At 25.8% G+C, this 18,993-nt stretch overlaps 1 protein-coding gene across 4 annotated transcripts in view; it reads left to right on the forward strand.

The window, feature by feature from the left end:
* Positions 1–18,993, forward strand: part of LOC126902963 (calcium-activated potassium channel slowpoke) — a 76,756-nt gene that overhangs the window by 45,527 nt on the left and 12,236 nt on the right. For 2 of the 4 annotated variants that reach the window (XM_050680786.1, XM_050680787.1), the window contains exons 7-15: positions 2,583–2,674; positions 3,697–3,807; positions 4,840–4,945; positions 5,710–5,862; positions 6,623–6,778; positions 9,296–9,480; positions 12,233–12,388; positions 14,089–14,165; positions 17,181–17,231. In XM_050680786.1, coding sequence (XP_050536743.1) covers positions 2,583–2,674; positions 3,697–3,807; positions 4,840–4,945; positions 5,710–5,862; positions 6,623–6,778; positions 9,296–9,480; positions 12,233–12,388; positions 14,089–14,165; positions 17,181–17,231 — 1,087 coding nt within the window. Of the gene's footprint in view, positions 1–2,582; positions 2,675–3,696; positions 3,808–4,839; positions 4,946–5,709; positions 5,863–6,622; positions 6,779–7,078; positions 7,213–9,295; positions 9,481–12,232; positions 12,389–14,088; positions 14,166–17,180; positions 17,232–18,993 lie in introns of all 4 variants that reach the window. The other 2 variants (XM_050680789.1, XM_050680788.1) reach the window with 2 other exon arrangements.

Below are 18,993 nucleotides of genomic sequence, written 5' to 3' on the forward strand. Positions count from 1 at the left end.
AATAAAAAATTTTTTTTTTTTTTTTTTTTTTTATCATTTTACAATGGTTTTAAACTTCTATTTTTTTTCTTGATTTGTTTAATTATTTTTGGGGTGTTTTTAATGTTTTAATGTTGTATTGTTGACCGAACGGTGATAGGCTGTGATGGCAAGCTGGATACCTGAAATCACCGAACTTGCTGGCAACAGGAAGCGATATGGTGGGGAATACAAGCGAGAAAGGCGAAGGCAAGAAATTGCTTAATAATTTTTCTTTCTAACACACATAAAAATGTGCCCTAAGCAGTATATTATTCATATTATTTATTTTATTTATTATATACATATAAGAAGTAATTTTATTGGAATAATTCGGACCGCATTGGTTAGACGCTTCGACTGGGTTACCCTTTAGACTCTCATGGTCGATTAGATATTTGCATTTTGTTTGCTTAACGCTACATATTTTTAAAGATGAAATTAAAAAACTGAAGCAATGTATTTTCACTATTTTACTTGTTTTAATGATTGATATTTTTTAAGCCATTCAGATTTAAAACGTTAAAAAGTAATGTAATTAATATTTTATTTTCAATAGAACTAGAATTATAACTTGGAACTTTCACCAGTAAAATTATGTAAAAATTAAGCAGAAAAAAATATTAAAATATCAAAAATTTGTAAACTTTTGAAAATAAGACAATCCTACTTTGATATAAATTTAACGTAACAATTTTAAAACTGTCAAATTGCTATTTTTTAAGTCTAAAAGATTCTCCATGCACATAATGTGTAATTCTAAAATAATAACATTGAAAATAGCAGTGAAAATACATTGTTACATGACCTCATGTTATATCTACCATTGTAGCCAAAATGAAAATCTTGGTGGCATGAACAAAATATTTCTTTTCATATTATTAAGTAAAGAAATAGATTAGAATAAACATAGAGAATAATATTGTCTGGATATTAGATGATAGATTCGATAATAATATTTTATCTTTTCATATTGTTGAGTAGAATTCGCACTTATTAGCTTCATTAGTTTTGTCAATTATTACAACATTATAATAAAAATTGAATTTTAAAACAATAATTACATCATATAGTGACTCAAATATAATCAAAAAATACATTTTGATGAATAATTACTAATAATTTTTTTCAATTAAATGCATTAAAAATTGTTAACATTGTTGGTAGATTTATTGTAAACAATATTATATTATTAATTTTTTTATTAATATTATAAATTCTTATAATTTGATATATTGATAACAACTCGGCGTGGTTATTATTTACTATCTTATTTTATGTGAGATATAAATAAATAAAATGAGTTAAATTATAAATAGTGCAGTATCAAGAAATATGTGTTTGATTAGCTATAGTGTTTTACTTAAATTAATCATTTTTTACATAAGTCGCTGAATAAACGAGGTGTTAATTTGTGGTAACAGTTTTTTCCGCCATATGTTTTGTTTGTTTTCATTGTGATTTTTAATTGATCTAAAATACACTTAATGTTGAATAGCAGTATATTAATATTATTTTTTTTTTTTTATGTTTCTTAATTTAATTTTGCATTTTATTTTGTTTGTACACCAAGAAACATTGGCTCGTTGGTAGATTTCTATTGACCCGTAACAATATTAATATATACTTGCCTAAACTCATCTAATAAAAACGACATAGTCGATTGGCTAGCAAATGAACTAAAAATTCAGCATGTAAGAATTTGTTGAATAATTAAAAATACGTTTTATATTAATACTAATATACAGGTGTTCAGTAAGTAAGGAAACAAGTCAATTTTTACAAACAATGAAAACAATAGAAACCCGTTTCCTTACTTACTAGACACTCTCTCTCTCTCTCTCTCTCTCTGTCTCTCTCTCTCTCTCTCTCTCTCTCTCTCTCTCTATATATATATATATATATATATATATATATATTTATTTATATATGTAGTTATAAATAACTATATGTCTGAGGTTATTATGAGTCAATAATTGAAATTATTAATCAGATTTGTATCGTTACGATATTATTATTAAATATAATGTATTTTAGTAGTTATCAATGTATTGTATAAAATACTTAACTCGTGTTACTGCTGATTGCTAACAAGCCACGTTTCTTTAGGTGTGCTCACTTACAATTATTATTTTTTTAATTATTATCATAGTTTAACCGTCATTTTGATTTATAATCAATTTCCAAGAATAATAATTTATCATTTGGCGGTAAAAACTGAGAAATTTGTTTAAATAATATGTAGTTACTATAATAAAAATAAGTAAGCATTATTTAAAACCTGAATTTTGGTTAATTTTAATGGCATGCACTGAGTAACTAACTGACCTAATCTATCCTAGTTAATAATGCTGATTAATAAAAAATAAACATAACTATGTATTCAATGCTTATCATCGTGCGCTGTCAAAGTCGTAAAACACTATCTTTTATAATAGTACTTATATTTTATATCCATAAATTATTCTACTACATTTACATAAAACTGGCGCAACGCTCATCTTTAAATATAATACATTTTCTTGGAATTTTGAACTATTCTTGAAAAATTTGGGGTTCCTTAGGCGATTTTTGCGAGTTGTATACCCGAGATAATTGACCTGATCGGGACTAGACCAAAATATGGAGGAACCCTGAAGAATGAACGTGGAAGGAGGTAATATTAAAAAACTTTATATTATTTAAAATCAAATGTACAATTTGTGGTTACGTACATCTAATTGTTTTTATTTGAATGAACATTTATATTTACTTTAAATTGTACTTATTCTTGTTATAAGCTTCAAATATATACAGTCTTTAAAATTTAGGGCATACAATTCGTTAATTTTCTTATCATAAGCACATTTTCTAACATTTCTTAGTTTATTTAATCAATTATTTTTTTTTCACAAAACTAAAGAAATTTTAAACTACACATTATTCTATAGTTCATTTGCAATTGCCTTCAAAAAGTACACAGTGCTGCAACTTGAGCCACCGTGCCGAGTTGCTAAAATTAATTTAACTCAAATGTTGTGTGAATAAATATGTAATTTATAACATAAATCCCGCTAAAATACGTTTATTTATCAAACAATATATTTTTTATTTCATGTAAAATTATTGCACGCATCAGTAATCATAATATTAAGTTTGCCTGAATTCTGTTTTTAGACTAATTTCAATTTGTTTGTGAATATAACACAATCGTTAATCAGTATTATATAAATTAATAAAAATAAATTAATATTGTATATTAATCGTAGCTTGAACACACCAGTATTCACGCTTTAAACTTTTAGTTATCGCCAATGATAAAATAGTATCATTCAATGAATAGTAATACTTCCAAAACAGAAAATATAAAGTTAAATTAATTATAAAGTGTTAAAGCAGTTAGACAGAAAACTCAAGTTAATCTTTATTATATGTGAATACCACTATTTAGTTGTAATCACATAATTATGTTCAATTATTTTTATTTTGTTTTGGTTTTATTTTTCAAAAAAGTGCACACATTATCATTACAAGCTTCGGTGTAGACCTATTCTAAAAAAATAATTAGGATTGGACTGTAGTATATATCCTGTTAGTATACATAAATGTCGTTATTATCATGTGCTTATAAAAACACTTAAATGATAAACATTTGTTGATTAAAATATTAATTATTTTGTATGTATCTTTAATATATAGACATATTGTTGTCTGTGGACACATCACATATGAATCAGTTTCTCACTTTTTAAAAGACTTTTTGCACGAAGACAGGGAAGACGTGGACGTTGAAGTCGTATTTTTACACAGGTAAAAAAAAATTGCACTTAAATAAATGTATACTTTGTGAAGAAATTTAGAAATATGATGACGGTAAACATTATACTAAATAAATACTATAGCCGTCATCTAATTTGGACTCTTCTTTTATTATTGTATCATATGATATTTTTTCTTTGTACGATATTAAGTGGAAAAACATTAGGTATGAAGTTTGTGTAATTTACAGAAAAGAGCCGGATTTAGAATTGGAAGGGCTGCTCAAACGTCACTACACCACTGTCGAGTTTTTTCAGGGTACAATGATGAATGCCGTAGATCTTGAAAGGGTGAAGGTAAATTTTCACCCCATCCCAATTTTTCCGTGACCCTTTTCTTAACAAATTGTGTTCATTTATGATCATGTATAGACCGGTTATTATGAAAAGCTACTTGTAGTCTGATTACAGTATATAAATGATTCTTTATTAGCTATAGATAGATAATTAAATACTTAATTTTTTGTTTTTGGGTATTACCTACCTTATTTGAGTTACACTGACATAAGATAATTTTTATTATATTATCGTCATTTAGATTGTAAAGCCTCTATATTTCATTCAGTATTTTAGATTGAAGCCAAAAAAGCCTTTGAAACTGTAAAACACAAAAATTTATTTTGCTTTGACCATGTATTTAGTTATCATAATTATATTCATGGGAACTCTAAACATACATCGACAATATATATATATAGTTTTAACTAAACAATACAAGAATCGTAGTTATAAATGTTTTGGACAATATTCTGGTTAGTTTTTTCTATATGAATAAATTATAATAAACAATTAAACCATGCAATGTGTGTGAGTAATAAGAGTTAACAATAATAGTTTTTAGAGTCGTTTATAATTGTACTAGATAACATAGTTAGATTGTTAAAAGGGTTTTAAATAGAATATTATTTATTGAGTATGGTAAGATATTTTTACATTAATTAAAATGCAGTTTCAAATAGAAGATGTATGTATCAGTATTAGTTGTGCTTCAATTTAGTTATTTTTGGTATTTTCCAAATCGTAGGAAGCCACCTGACCTGGAGTTGGAAGGACTTTTCAAGCGACATTTTACCACTGTTGAGTTTTTCCAGGGTTCTATAATGAACCCTATTGATTTACAAAGGGTTAAGGTATGTCCAAAAAAATGGCTTTAAGCACAAATTGCGATTTTTGAATTGATATGATGCTGGTGATGGATTTTTGTGATGAAAATATTAATAATCATTTAAAATTAAAAACACTAACCGATACATGCATAAAGTTTTTGATAAAAATTTTTTAATAAAACTTCATAATATTTATTTCTCGTAAAAGTTTATACTAACAGCGCATGCTTTAAAACTATTTATGCTGACTAGCAGTGAAAAGCCAACAGATGAACGTCCTTTAAATGAAATACTTGACTCCACAACTTATCATATTTTTCATGTTCATTATCGCAAAGTACATACATGTACTAAATTATTAATGCCATTGACATTTGTATGGATATATTGCACCAATTTTTTTAGATAAATATCACACAGTTATGCTTAACAGAAATTTTAAATTTATAAATAAATATTAGTTGCACGAAAGTATTATTTGTAAATATAAAAAGAAAGTATTGCTTGTTTTAAATTTTATTATAGAAAATAGTTTTAATTGTTTTTAAATATATTTTGCCTGATAATTGGACATTATATGTACCTTAATAGTTTTAATGTAATTTTTTCGTACAATTCTACTTAAAAACTTTTTTTTTATAAATAATATTTAAATTACTCTTTTTTGATTTAAAATAAAATTTCTTTTTCATTAAAATTTATTGTTTTACGTCCAAAAAAATGTTTATATTTAGTATTTTTTGGAATTTATTTTTAAATTGCTTTAAAATTTGAACTTCTTATTTTAGGTTCATGAGGCCGACGCTTGTTTGGTTTTAGCAAATAAATACTGTCAAGATCCTGATGCAGAAGATGCCGCCAATATTATGAGGGTTATTTCTATCAAAAATTACTCGGACGACATAAGGGTCATTATTCAACTCATGCAGTACCATAATAAAGTGCGTTTATACGTTAAATTAATTAAAATATTAAAAATGTTTAAAAGTATACTAATAAAAATCTACTTGAAAATTTGATAAATTAGTTATGTTATATTGGATATAATATATGTTAAATATCAGTGCTCGAATTGGGGGGGTGCGCAGGGGGACGTAGCTCCTCTACTTTTTTTTAAATTTTTTTGCGCACCCCAACTTTTTTTGAATATATAATAAAATATATAATATTTTATATAATGAAATATAATTTATTAATAAATACTAAATAAAGTAATGAGTAAAAATAAAAAAAAAGGTCTTCAAAATGCTAGGGACGCAGTTTTCAAATTGTTAAGTTGAGCTCCCCTACTTATTTTTGGCCAATTCGAGCACTGTTAAATATTACAAGTGACATCCTCTAATTCGTACTTTGATACACGTTTATTTATTTATTTTTTAACACTTTATTCATAAGCCTATTAAAGGCCATAGCGGCCTCTTCCAATTAAGGAGGTTTTTTTAACCATTGTTACTCCGGAACGAGTGGTAAGTCCGCCGCCGGAGAGAGGGATGGCGACTCCAATTACCGAGTTGATCTCTCGCTCGGAGAATGAAGCCGCTCGTGTCTGAGTTTCGAACCCAAAACAATGCGCGTCAAGCACTGCCGCGTTACCGACTCGGGCACACCATCTATCTTGATAAATCTTTAAATAAATAAATCTTTATAGAACAATTAAATAAATAATTATTCATATATTGATTGTACGGTTTTAATTTATAGGCGTATTTACTAAACATTCCATCGTGGGACTGGAAACAAGGCGACGATGTCATTTGCTTGGCTGAGTTGAAACTCGGTTTCATCGCTCAAAGTTGTCTAGCTCCAGGTTTCTCTACAATGATGGCGAATTTGTTCGCTATGAGGTCTTTCAAAACGGTGAGTATTTATTGTTTTATTAGTTTTATTTGCTTTATAGACACCTCTCTCTCTCTATATCTCTAGTCTATCCATCAGTACAATGCCTATTAAGTTATAGGCAACTTAAATAAACACATCAATAATTCATTTATTTTTGGGGACTTGATTGAAATCTAACATTAACCTTTTATCTCACTGGATCGTAAATTTCTCTAAGTCTTAAATATATATTCTTAATGAGCTTGATAAAGTTAATGATAAAATAAAAACTTTTATCGATTGCGGTGAATAAGTGTGTTAGACAATATCTGTTAGCAGAATACGAGGTGCGTGGTGGCACCGGATACTATACAAACGTGGCAGAACGACTACCTGCGTGGTACCGGAATGGAGATGTACACGGAAACGCTGAGCCCGACATTCATTGGCATGCCATTTGCGCATGCCACTGAGTAAGTGGACTTTAATTAGGTGACCAACATGTGTACCGGCGGCGAAATTGTTTTTGTTTTATTTTATTTTTACATCAGATATTTGACATGACTTTTGCATCTCAAGTCTGTTGTTGTGCCACGTGTTGCAAAAAATATTTTTTTCTTTTTTTTGTTTATATGCGCCTCAAAAAACATTGCATACAAATACTGTATTTTATTTCGTTCAAAGGGGCTCGGGCGACTGGCTAAGAAATTAAAAATTTCTCTTCATTTATCAAGGGGGATATTATGTTGAAATACTGATAGGGTTTTTTTTCCATTAATAAATAAATAACATTTCACATGAGACCCTTTGAACAATAAAATATTACCTTTCACTTAATCTACGATTTTATTCACTCTCGATATGAAAATTAATATCTATATATGATTTAATTTGCTTTTTGGCCTTCGTTAAATAATCTATCGTCTTAGCACATGGCTGAAATATTGGGGTTCTGCAAAAGCATAAGAAACGTGCAAGTGCCACGCTATTCTAAAGTTGTTTAAAATAGCTTATACAATTCTTGTACCTATATTATTATTGTTGATGTTTTATTATTGTATATTAATTTTTTGAATAATAAACAACTGTATGTATGCATTTTGTATTACGAACGTTTAATGAAATATTATAAAGGGGGGAGGGGGGTAAATGTAATCGAATGGAGTAATTGCAAATTAATTCTTTCTTTTAAGATATTTGGTAGATTTTGTTTTAGATTGAAAAGTTCTGATGGTTATATGTGTTGTTATTATATTAAACGTAAGCTCAAAATAAAAACTTGTGCATTTATCTAAAATTATTATTTACAATTACTCCACTTCACTTTATATAATTTTTTTTGTTTCGTAATTTTATAAAATAAAATAAATTATTCTTTAAAAATTGTAATACATCATGTAGTACATTGCACGTATCTCTTCCTGTGATTCTTAATACCTATTTAAAGTAATAACTATAACCTTTTTTGATTTTTTGAATATGCTTTTAAAATTTACCACACGGTCTATCCGAGTGCAAATAGTAATTTTGTTGATAAGTTGACTAAATTATTGAAATTGGACGGTCATAATAATATAAAAATTACATAAAAATAAAAGCATAATCAAACATCGAATCGGGTTTGTAAGCTTTTATGTTTTACGTCTGAACATTTTCTTTTACTTTTTATGAGATGAATTCGCACTACTTGTGCATGCTAAATAGACAAAGAATATAATATTCAGACGCGAAACAATGGTATTAGTGGCAGGATATATATTTATATGAATGTAGATAGTCATCGTCGAATCACATCATTGAGGAAGTATTTTTTTTTTTAATTTATTTTATTTTTCCGAAGATTTTTATATTATTTTGTTATTTATTTAATTTTATTCAAAATCCAGCCAAATTATTAATAAAACTTATCGAAGCTTCTTTACTTTTACTGTTAAATTCGACATTTTCGCTTGTATATTTATATTACAATTTAATATACATAATTGTTGTTTAGTATTGTTTCATAAAATATCTAAATTAGACTGTTACTATTTAAACAACATTTATATAGATATTTAAAATTGTTTTAAACATTTATGAAAATAGACTCCGTCGACCGAGTACACAAAGTCTAGCTAATAATAATAATATCGTTATTTTTTTCTCTCGAAATATTTCCGAAATCATATTACTAATAATATTTTTCATTTATAAAATTATATTTTTATATTATTTTGTATGAAATATTTTATTTCATAATAAAAAAATGAAAGACATTAATATAAATAATTAAACAGTAATAAACTATTAAATTTAAACTAAAATAATATTTAATTTAATTTTTAAGGTAAATAAATGTTGAAATTTGTATATTGATGTACATAGCTAATTAATATTTTGGCAAACATTTTTTTCTAACATCTTAACTCCTCTAAATAATATCCATTTCTTTCCTTAATTATGTTTTATTTTTTTTTTTTTAATTTTGTTTGTTATTTTGATTTTGATATTGTTTTGGTTTTTTTTTTTTTATCATTTTTTTTATTTTCGGTCTGCGACCCGATGAATGTGATGTAGAGTAGAGATGTGATAGAGCGTTTGATACCGTGTATAGTTCCTGTGAAGAGTGTGGAGTTTGGTGTATTTCAGTCTCCGGATACGCAAGCGTGGCAGAACGACTATCTGCAGGGGACCGGCTGCGAGATGTATACGGAAACCCTATCCCCATCGTTCACCGGCATGACGTTTCCGCAAGCCAGCGAGTAAGTCCCTATGTCTTACTCTCACACTCCCATCACATCATACATATTATAACAAATTCTCTATCCTCTAGCCATTTAAATTTTAGTTACTCGAAGCTATTTACTTGAATATTTCATTTGTCTGAACATGTACCATTAATTTACTTTTAGTTTCTGTAAAGTATATCTAGTAGGATATTGTGTTAGATATTTGAACGCGGTGTATGTTGTGTGTGATATAACAACACTCAAACATGCCCCCCACGCATAAAATGTTTACAATTAGAGGTTATTATTCCTGTTTATATTTTTATGTCATTTTTGCAATAATACTCTATTTTGATGTTTTATATTTTCACAAATAAACACATTTTATCAACTTTTGTAGCTCTTCAAAAAAATTGACTAAAAAACAGTTTATCAGTTTTTATTGCATTGTAACGAGTCTAAATTGATTATAGTATAAATCTATAAAAATCTATTAAAAAGTTGTTAATTTTTTTTATTTAATTATGAACTATTAAAGTTATTCCATACGAAAATGGTATTTGATAAAGTTTTTAAATGATGATATTGACTTATACCGCGTTCAATTTTAATAGTAGCGTGTGGTGAAAACTTATAATGTGTTATGTAAATATTAAAACGAAAAAACGTTTCACTTTCATGATTAATTTATAAAATTATTATTACTATAGTTATTACTGAATTTTCATATAATTTATATTTTGGTTTGTGTTTTAAAAGAAAAATGAGCATGTGGGTAGCTGTTGTAAGAGTAGTCTTTCAAAATTTGTTCTTAAGGAACACATATTGTACTTAAAATACAATGAGGAATATCGTATATAATACTACTTATTTGCATGTATAGTAAAGTTGATGAAAATTCTTTCACTCATCTGTAGTCAACTAATTCAACATCATCATGACACTAGTTTTTGTACCTGTATTTTATCAAAATATTTTTAGTCACGCAGTTTAACATTGGTATTGATGTCTTTTAGTGGGATCATTCTGAAAAAAATATCTGACATTATCTATCGTTACTGTTAAACTTAATAAAATAAATAAAATTTAAAACGAGAATATATATTATGTTTCCTTAGTAATTGATTAGCTTCAATGATCTATTAATGTTAACTTGTAGAGATATTATTAACTACTTGTTATTCAATGTTGTTCATATCTCAGCTTGAAAAGTATACCTGAAAAATTCATACATTATCATTTTGACCTCTATTGTAATTCAATATGTTATTTATTTGTTACGGTATCATTAATATTTTCATAGTATCAGTATTATAATTAAAGAGTAGGCGGTAAAAAACGAAGTCTTCAAAAAATACTTCATGCAAAGATAATCGTCAAACTTTTTTTTAATCAATAATGGTTATTTATTACTATATGATTTGTGTCTAAACTTTACGTTTGTGAAATAGAAACTTAGAATCCTTTTTAAATAAATTTTTGGTCCACCTATACTAAAAATATAGATTTTCAAGTGAAACCATCTTCGGAACTCATGCTGGCTATCTACTATACAAGGTGATTATTTAACTACAACTCAACATCTTTAAAAATATAAAACATATAAATATACATTTTTTTTATCAGAAGAATCCTATATTCTATAATTTCCTGAAAACATTTGGTCTTCTCGTTAAAATTGTGTCAATTTTTGTTTTTTAATTGAAAACATGAACAAAGTAATTCTTTTAACGCTAGCCGCTTGACTTCCTTTAAAATAATAATTATGTTAAGAAAATGATTTTTGATATTTTTTAGTTTCATATATTTATCAGATAATTTAACTTTTTTTTTTTAAATCATCCTGTATGATATGTTCGTACCTATGTAACTGATTTATAAAATAAAAACCAATCTAAGACTAGTCGATGACAGCTGTTGACCCATTATTTCAAAAGTTATAACCATTTTAAAATATAGACTGGAAGCGTGATGAAGTTGTGACAATATTTATCATTAAATATTGCTCGGGCACACTATTTCTCCCACAAAACATGATACTACTGACTTCTGAAAAGAAAAAATTATAATATGTTTTATATTATAAAGACATATAAGTCATTATTAAACAATCATTCTGTATATGAATACCCAGTTTCCGATCAAAAGACAAATGTTTCAATGTACATTCATATAACGGAGGTACTTTTCATTATGTCACTAATTTCTTTATTTCTAAGACAATCAGTTGATGGGAAATTTTTTTAAAGACGAGTATTATGAATAATATTTATTATCTTTTAAATATTATACCATGTTGAAGTTTTATAGTATTAAATAAGAGATAAATAGTAATTTATATATTACTAATATTGACATTTTAATTACCACACGCTACTAATTAGCTGAATTCATAAAAAGTATTTTGGTATCTTATACTATTAATCATTATACTACAATTTTTTCTGTATAATTGGGGTGGCTGGCTGCTTAAAAATGTTATACGGGCAATGCCTCACTATATAAAATGTATTTAAATTTTTTTTATTTGTTGCAATTCTTCTTTACTAATTAAGATGAATTAATATTTAATAGATAAATGTTTCGATAAACTATTGTGCATTTAAGTTTGCCATGTAAAAAATCACTGCATTTATAGCATGTGTATGTTTTGTTTAACTGTGCACTTTACGCATGTAAAATTTATTTACAATAGCTCAAGACACATGAAATATTATATCTAACATTTTGTCCGAAAATCAAAATTCGAATAAAGGATAAAGTAGAGTTTTGTTCAAACGTATAGGTTATGCTTCACCAAGTTAAAACTGCTGTTATTGGCTATTGAGATAAAAGGTGAAGACGGTCGGGATAGCAAGATATCAATAAACCCCAGAGGATCAAAAATACAAGCCAGCACCCAGGGATTTTTTATTGCACAATCAGCAGATGAAGTTAAAAGGTTTGATTAAATTGTTTTAATTTTTAGACAATTTTTTATAAAATAAGATATGTATCAAAGCTGCGTTGAATGATTTCATCATTTTTTTTATTATTACTTTATGTAAACAAATAAACACATATATTTAAGTTAATATACTTAAATTATATACCTGTTGAGTTAAATTTTAATTAGCTTAATAATCAATTTTATAAAAGACGCAGTAAGAATTTAGTGGGTTTTAGCTTTGTACAGATTTTAAATTAATTTAAAAAATTCTTTTAAATTTATTGGTAAAAATTTCAAGTTGTTTTTATTTTGAACTAGAGTTTTATTCTTAAAATATGTCATTTTAAATTATGTATTTATAATCTGTTAATACTATACAAGGAGGTTCATTAAGGATAAGACACTCATATTATTGGAAAATATTGAATATTCTAAATTTTCTTAAAAGAAAATGTTGTTTTTGATTTAAAAAACTCAAATAATACCGGAGATATATGGTCCGAATTTTTTGAAGAACTAAACTTGACTGTTAAATAAAAATTTCGATCAGATCGTACCAAATTGGACCTTTAAATGCAAATTTTTGTTCAGACCAACAAACTATCGGCCTAAATAAAAATGTAGACTGTACTTAATCAAACAGAATCATTAATTAATATAAACTTTGTAACCAGCCCATACTTTAAAAAAAAAAACGAAAACTAATACCTTCTCAACAAGATATTGAAGCTGAAATTCAACTTGTAAATAAAAATCTATGTAATTTAACTTTAATTATAATAATTTTTTTTTAAATATTAATTATTATTATATTATTGTAATAATAAATAACCAAATTTTATTGTTCTGTACATTTTTACCAAAAAAACATTATGTATTAGTTATTTAAAAATATATACATTAAAAAAAAAGAGGGACAGTATGGCCGATTCAATTACTCGGTAGTACATGATGCGTACTGTCTTGTATTCGAAACTCGGTCACGGGCGGCTTCATTTGCTTAACGAAAGATCAGTTCGGTAATTGGAGTCGGCATCTCTCTCTCTGGCGATTGACTAAACACCCGTTCCGAAGTATCAATGGTTAAGAAACCACCTCATTTGGGAGAGGCTGCTATGGTCTTTAATAGGCTTAAAAAAACAAAAAAATATACATATATATTTAAAAAAGAAGGGCCATATTTATTCTTAATAAATAAAATATAATAAAAATTGAAAAAAAAAAATGACAAAAATAGGCATAAAATGTTAAGAAGTTCGAGCCTATTTCACCGTTATAATTAAAAACACTAGAATTTTTATTAAAACACTTTTTAGCTGTGATTAAATTGAATTAAATGCTTCTAAAAAATTTACCTTACTGCGCCTGTGTAAAGACATTCACTATTAGAAATCAATTTTGAAACCTATTACTATAAAAAGAAAGATTTTTCTTATTATTTCAAGTGCGTGGTATACTTTTGCAGTATACTAGAAAAGTATATGAAAATACCAGTATTTGTTGCGAATTTTCGATATTGTCTATTAACTTTTTTTATTTTTTTAAAGTTATATACTTATAGGTTAAAATTTTATAATTGTAAGTTTAACCAAAAAATAAATAAAAATAGAAAATAAGTGTCTAATCCTTAATGAATTAACTTGTATAAGAGTGATTAATTTATAAATATTTATTTTGTATTATAAATTATTATTATTATTAAAACAATTCAGGGCGTGGTACTATTGCAAAGCTTGTCATGAAGAAATTAGAGACGAAACATTAATAAAGAAATGCAAATGCAAAAATTGTAAGTAGTAATACTTAAAATTAATAATATCAATGAATATAATTATTTTACAATAAAAATATAGTGTTCAGGCAGAGTTGTTGCATTTTAAACGTGTTTTAAACAACAATAATTTTAAAATTTACATTGATGGTCTAATGGCATTTTTAAAATGTTTTAAACAGTTTTTTTATAAACATGTGTTTTAACAACCCTGGTTATAGAGTACTATACTGTCGAATAACTAACATAAATATGCTCCAGAATAACTTGATATTAAAAAGTTATAAATAATTTCAAAAACATACGATGTTGATTTGTAGTTGTAATTAAAAGTTGAAGTCTGTTTTTTTAAATTACGTTAAATTTTTAACGTTTTTAATTTTTTAAGTATATTAATTAAAATTAATACTTTACCTCTGTTAACAATCAATATGTATTATCTTTGATTCTACTTGCACATTGAGGTATTATTACTAGAAACTCTATCATTTTCTTTGTTTACAATTTACATTATAACACCCATCTCTTGGAATCGTTCACGACCACGGTTAGCAATCGACGCTTATACGTCCAATGCTTTAGTCCCGTTAAAGTGGTGTTTATAGTGAACTAAAAGCGCTAGTAGTAAGTGGCTTGACAGTAACACGTAAAAGATAAGGAAAACATACATTTTTTAATTTTTTTTGAAATTTTCCGTGAAACTAAAAACAAATTACTAAGAATATAATTTCAAGAAAAATAAAATGTACATAAGATAAAACTAATCTGATATTTTATCGTAGCGTAGTTTTCACTTTTTAAAAATATTTTAAAATTTAAGTTAAATTATTTCTACCAACAAAATGCTAATATTTGAAATCGTATTTATTATTTTATACTGTTTGCATTATATTTTTAACACAATTTTTTCTAAAATAATATGTATTATACATTTATAATGTCTCTGAAATATTAAATACAGTATTTTTATATCACTAAATATAATAAACAGAACTCATTTATTGTTACATAATATGTAATATAAATTATTGTAGTTTTATTAACTACACTATTTTAACTATAATATTAATATGTAATAATAATAAAATTAGTTATTACAATATATAATAATTCTTTAATGTCTGCATTGTATAGAAAGTTTTATTTCGTATATTCGTTAACAGTTTTTAGAGAGTTAGAAAATTTAAGTTAATTTAACAATTTTATATGGCCTTTTATATTATGACAATTAAAATAAAATTACGAATCAGAGGGACTAAACTTATGATTAAACCCATGTTAGTGTGTTAGATAATTAAATAAAAAATAGTTAAATCATTGATATAGCTTTTATCTAGGATTAATAAAATAAAGTGACCTTAACTAAAATTTGCAATATTATATAAATACTTAATTTCTTTCAATTATTAGAATGTTAAAATAGGGTCATTTACTACTAGCGCTTTAGATGCATACAAGCGCCGTTTCAATAGTGATAACATTCCGTGTAACCTAACAACCTGAGTAAGATAACGGTGCTCACGACCATCACGAGATTGACGAGTTTGAGCAGCTTTATTTTTGTTAATCAATGGCTAGGCCAGAATTTCACAATGGAAGGCGGCTATTACGAAATTGTGTAGTTTAGTATTTTTTTTTACTATTAAAAAAAAACTACCAAATTTCATTTTTTGATCCTTTTTTTTTGCTCATTGTTTCATTTTAGAAATTAATTTTGCTATCAATAGGGGAAGCCTTAACCCCCTGCCCCTTAGTTGCGCCGCTGCTATTAATTATACTTATAATAATAATAAATAGTAGAATTAATTTTTTTTCATTAAAAAGCTATGTAATAACGCAGCATGTAATGTAACAGGACTACTACATTACCTATTACACCCTCTTAATACTATGATAACATTTGTATCGTCATGATTTTACTGATTTTCATGTTGAACTATCCAGTCGAAGTTATTTTTAGCATTATAAAAATGATTTATAAATTATATAAGAAATTAATTTTTTAAATTACACGAATTTACATATGAGTACTATAAAAGAAGACGCCGTGTTGCAGATGTTGGTATGATTATGATGGAGACCGGAATGGTGGCACATAATTATAATTTTGAGGGTACTTATTAAAATAATCCTTTGAAAGTGCTCGTTATTTTGAAAGTCAATTTGTTTGTACGTTAATATGTTAGATAAAATAATAACATTCTAACCATATAAAAACTGTTCAAACTCAATTCCAATTGGAATCAATCTTTTTTTTTTTTTTTGAAGACTTGATTTTTGAGATTAAATTATGTGTATTGTGACTTAATTAATACTAACAGATTCATTATTATCTAGGCAAATAAAGGTTAACTTATATAAAATACTTGCAATATTTTTACTAAGAGATTCTTTTTTATGCTGATCATTTTATTTACACGTGTATATTTATAATTAATTAGTTTTCCCGTAAATGAAAACTGACCTCAAATGAAAATTACTCACTCTTTTTCAACTGTTATTCTTCATTATACATGATCATAATAACATTTACACTAAATCTATAAATATGATCTCTTTGTATATGTTTTTGGCAACTTAATATATAATAATAATAATGATATATCTATTATTATTACTAATTAATAATAATTATTAATAAAAATATTATTGAAGAATTTTTTTAATCAAACAATATTTTACTTGACAAAAATTTAAAATATTCAATAGTTTCCGAGAAAATAGGCATCTTATCCTTAATGGATCACTTTTTATACCTACCCTTAAAATTATGGAACTACTTACATAATGGTAAATTAACTATATAAAAACTGTACAAAATAAAAAAGTTTATGTTCAATTACGATCATTGTTAAATGCTAAGTCAGGTATAAATATTTGTGCAATGTTTTCATTTAGAACTAAAAATACTTGAGAATATTAGCATACATGTTTGCTGTGTAATAATATCTGTTTCAATAGAGTTTGAAATTCTAATAAAATAATTTCCTACGTTTTTCAAATTTTGTTTATTTTTTTTCTAATGTAACACAGTGGCGACATTCCGGAAAGGCGTTCGCGCTATTCAAATGGTCGGACGGGCAAGTACGTTCATAATCTTCTTTTAACAATTTCTTGTTTGTCTACGAGTTGTTGCCTTTATTTTTTTAGCTGGTTTTCTATAGTTTACTGTAAAAATACTGTTTATTTTATTTGTTAACATAAAATACCACAGTATGAAAATTTGTTTTTATCCTTTTGTGGTTTTATAAAAGGCTAAGGATTTTTCACTTCTATTACACGTTCTATGCTCTTAAATGTTTTACTTTGTGTGTTTTTTTCCTGTACGCTTTATACATACTGAATAAATTTAATAAATTCTTCAACCAAATGCATTTGATTTTTTATTAATGACAACAGTAATAATTTCACAGAATTCACTGTTAACGCAGTTTTGTTGTACTTGTGATATGTTTCTCTGAAAAAATTTAATTTTAACACAATTTTTTAATTTCATAAGTGTGTTTTTGTGTGTCCACACAAGTAGTTTATACTGCCATCTTAAAACCAATGTAAAAATTATTATTCTGTCCTTAGTTATAATTATTGTAGAATTTGGTAAGGTTGTATTTTGCATGCTTTTATATTGGTCAATATGTCTTAAAAATGACAAAATATCATAATTTACAGCTTTCGTTCCATGTTTTAAATTAGCTTTTATTGTGAAATACGTGAATTAATATATGTTGTAAATTATCTTACAGCCGTTTATGTGAAAGACTATTATATATTTATTATTATTTTATTTATTTGTTTATTTTTTTTAACTATAATGTAATTGGATTTAACACTTAAGCATAATATGCAATATAATTTTTTTTTTATAAAGATAAAACTCATTTCATACTACTCTTTTTAAATTATTTTTAAATAATACTTATAAGATTCCTCTTGCATTTTGAAAGGTTGGTCTTTTCAAAATAAATACAATATTAAAAATAAATTTTTTGATTTCTTTTAGTTATATATGTTTCTTGATTTATTAGCTAAAAATGACTATTTAGAATCATCACTTATAACCTAAAGGGGAATCAATATTATTCTTTTAAGTATTAACATATATATTTAACTAGCTTATATATAAAATAAGAAATAATCTAATTAAGAAAATGACTGATCTGTACTAACTTTTGGACCTATACTTCGAAAGCTATTAACAATTTAAAATAATGACTGGCGGTGGAGAGTAGTTGCTGCTATTTTTTTCAATAGTCATTTCCTGCCCGTACATTTCGTCTCGTCTAGGTTTAAAAATGAGAATAACAAACAAAGTACTTGGTCAAAGTTGTCATCGACCAGCCATTGTATTAATTCGATTTATTAATATTTTATTGACTTGTTTCATATTTATGTTACCATTTAAAATAATAAATTTGACACCCTTTTAAGTTATAAGGGATGATCCTAAAAAGAAATGAATAGTTAATAAATTGGGAAATATATATATCTAAAAGGAATCGATATTTTTTTTTCAATATTGTATTTATTTTGAAAGAAATCGAGTAGTTTATGATTAACCCTTTCCTCTGTATACATTTTTAGAAAAACGATTGTGTTGGAAAAGTAACACAAATTTTTGGCTTATTTTGAAAATTATATTTGTTTCAAATATTATTTATTGTATTGTTTATAAGGCAATTATACAATTAGAGAAAAATGATCTTTATTAAATTTTTAAATTAATCTGATTTTGAAGATATTGTTTCTTATTTATCTAGAGTAAGAATGTTTATCTATGTTAATCGAACCAAAGGGGTAGTTATTGTAAATTAATGCGTTTAATTAAAATTTTTTGTTTGAGTTTTAA

Source organism: Daktulosphaira vitifoliae, unplaced genomic scaffold (genome assembly GCF_025091365.1).
Source record: "Daktulosphaira vitifoliae isolate Bord-2020 unplaced genomic scaffold, ASM2509136v1 Scaffold_3, whole genome shotgun sequence".
Taxonomy (NCBI): Eukaryota; Metazoa; Arthropoda; class Insecta; order Hemiptera; family Phylloxeridae; genus Daktulosphaira; species Daktulosphaira vitifoliae.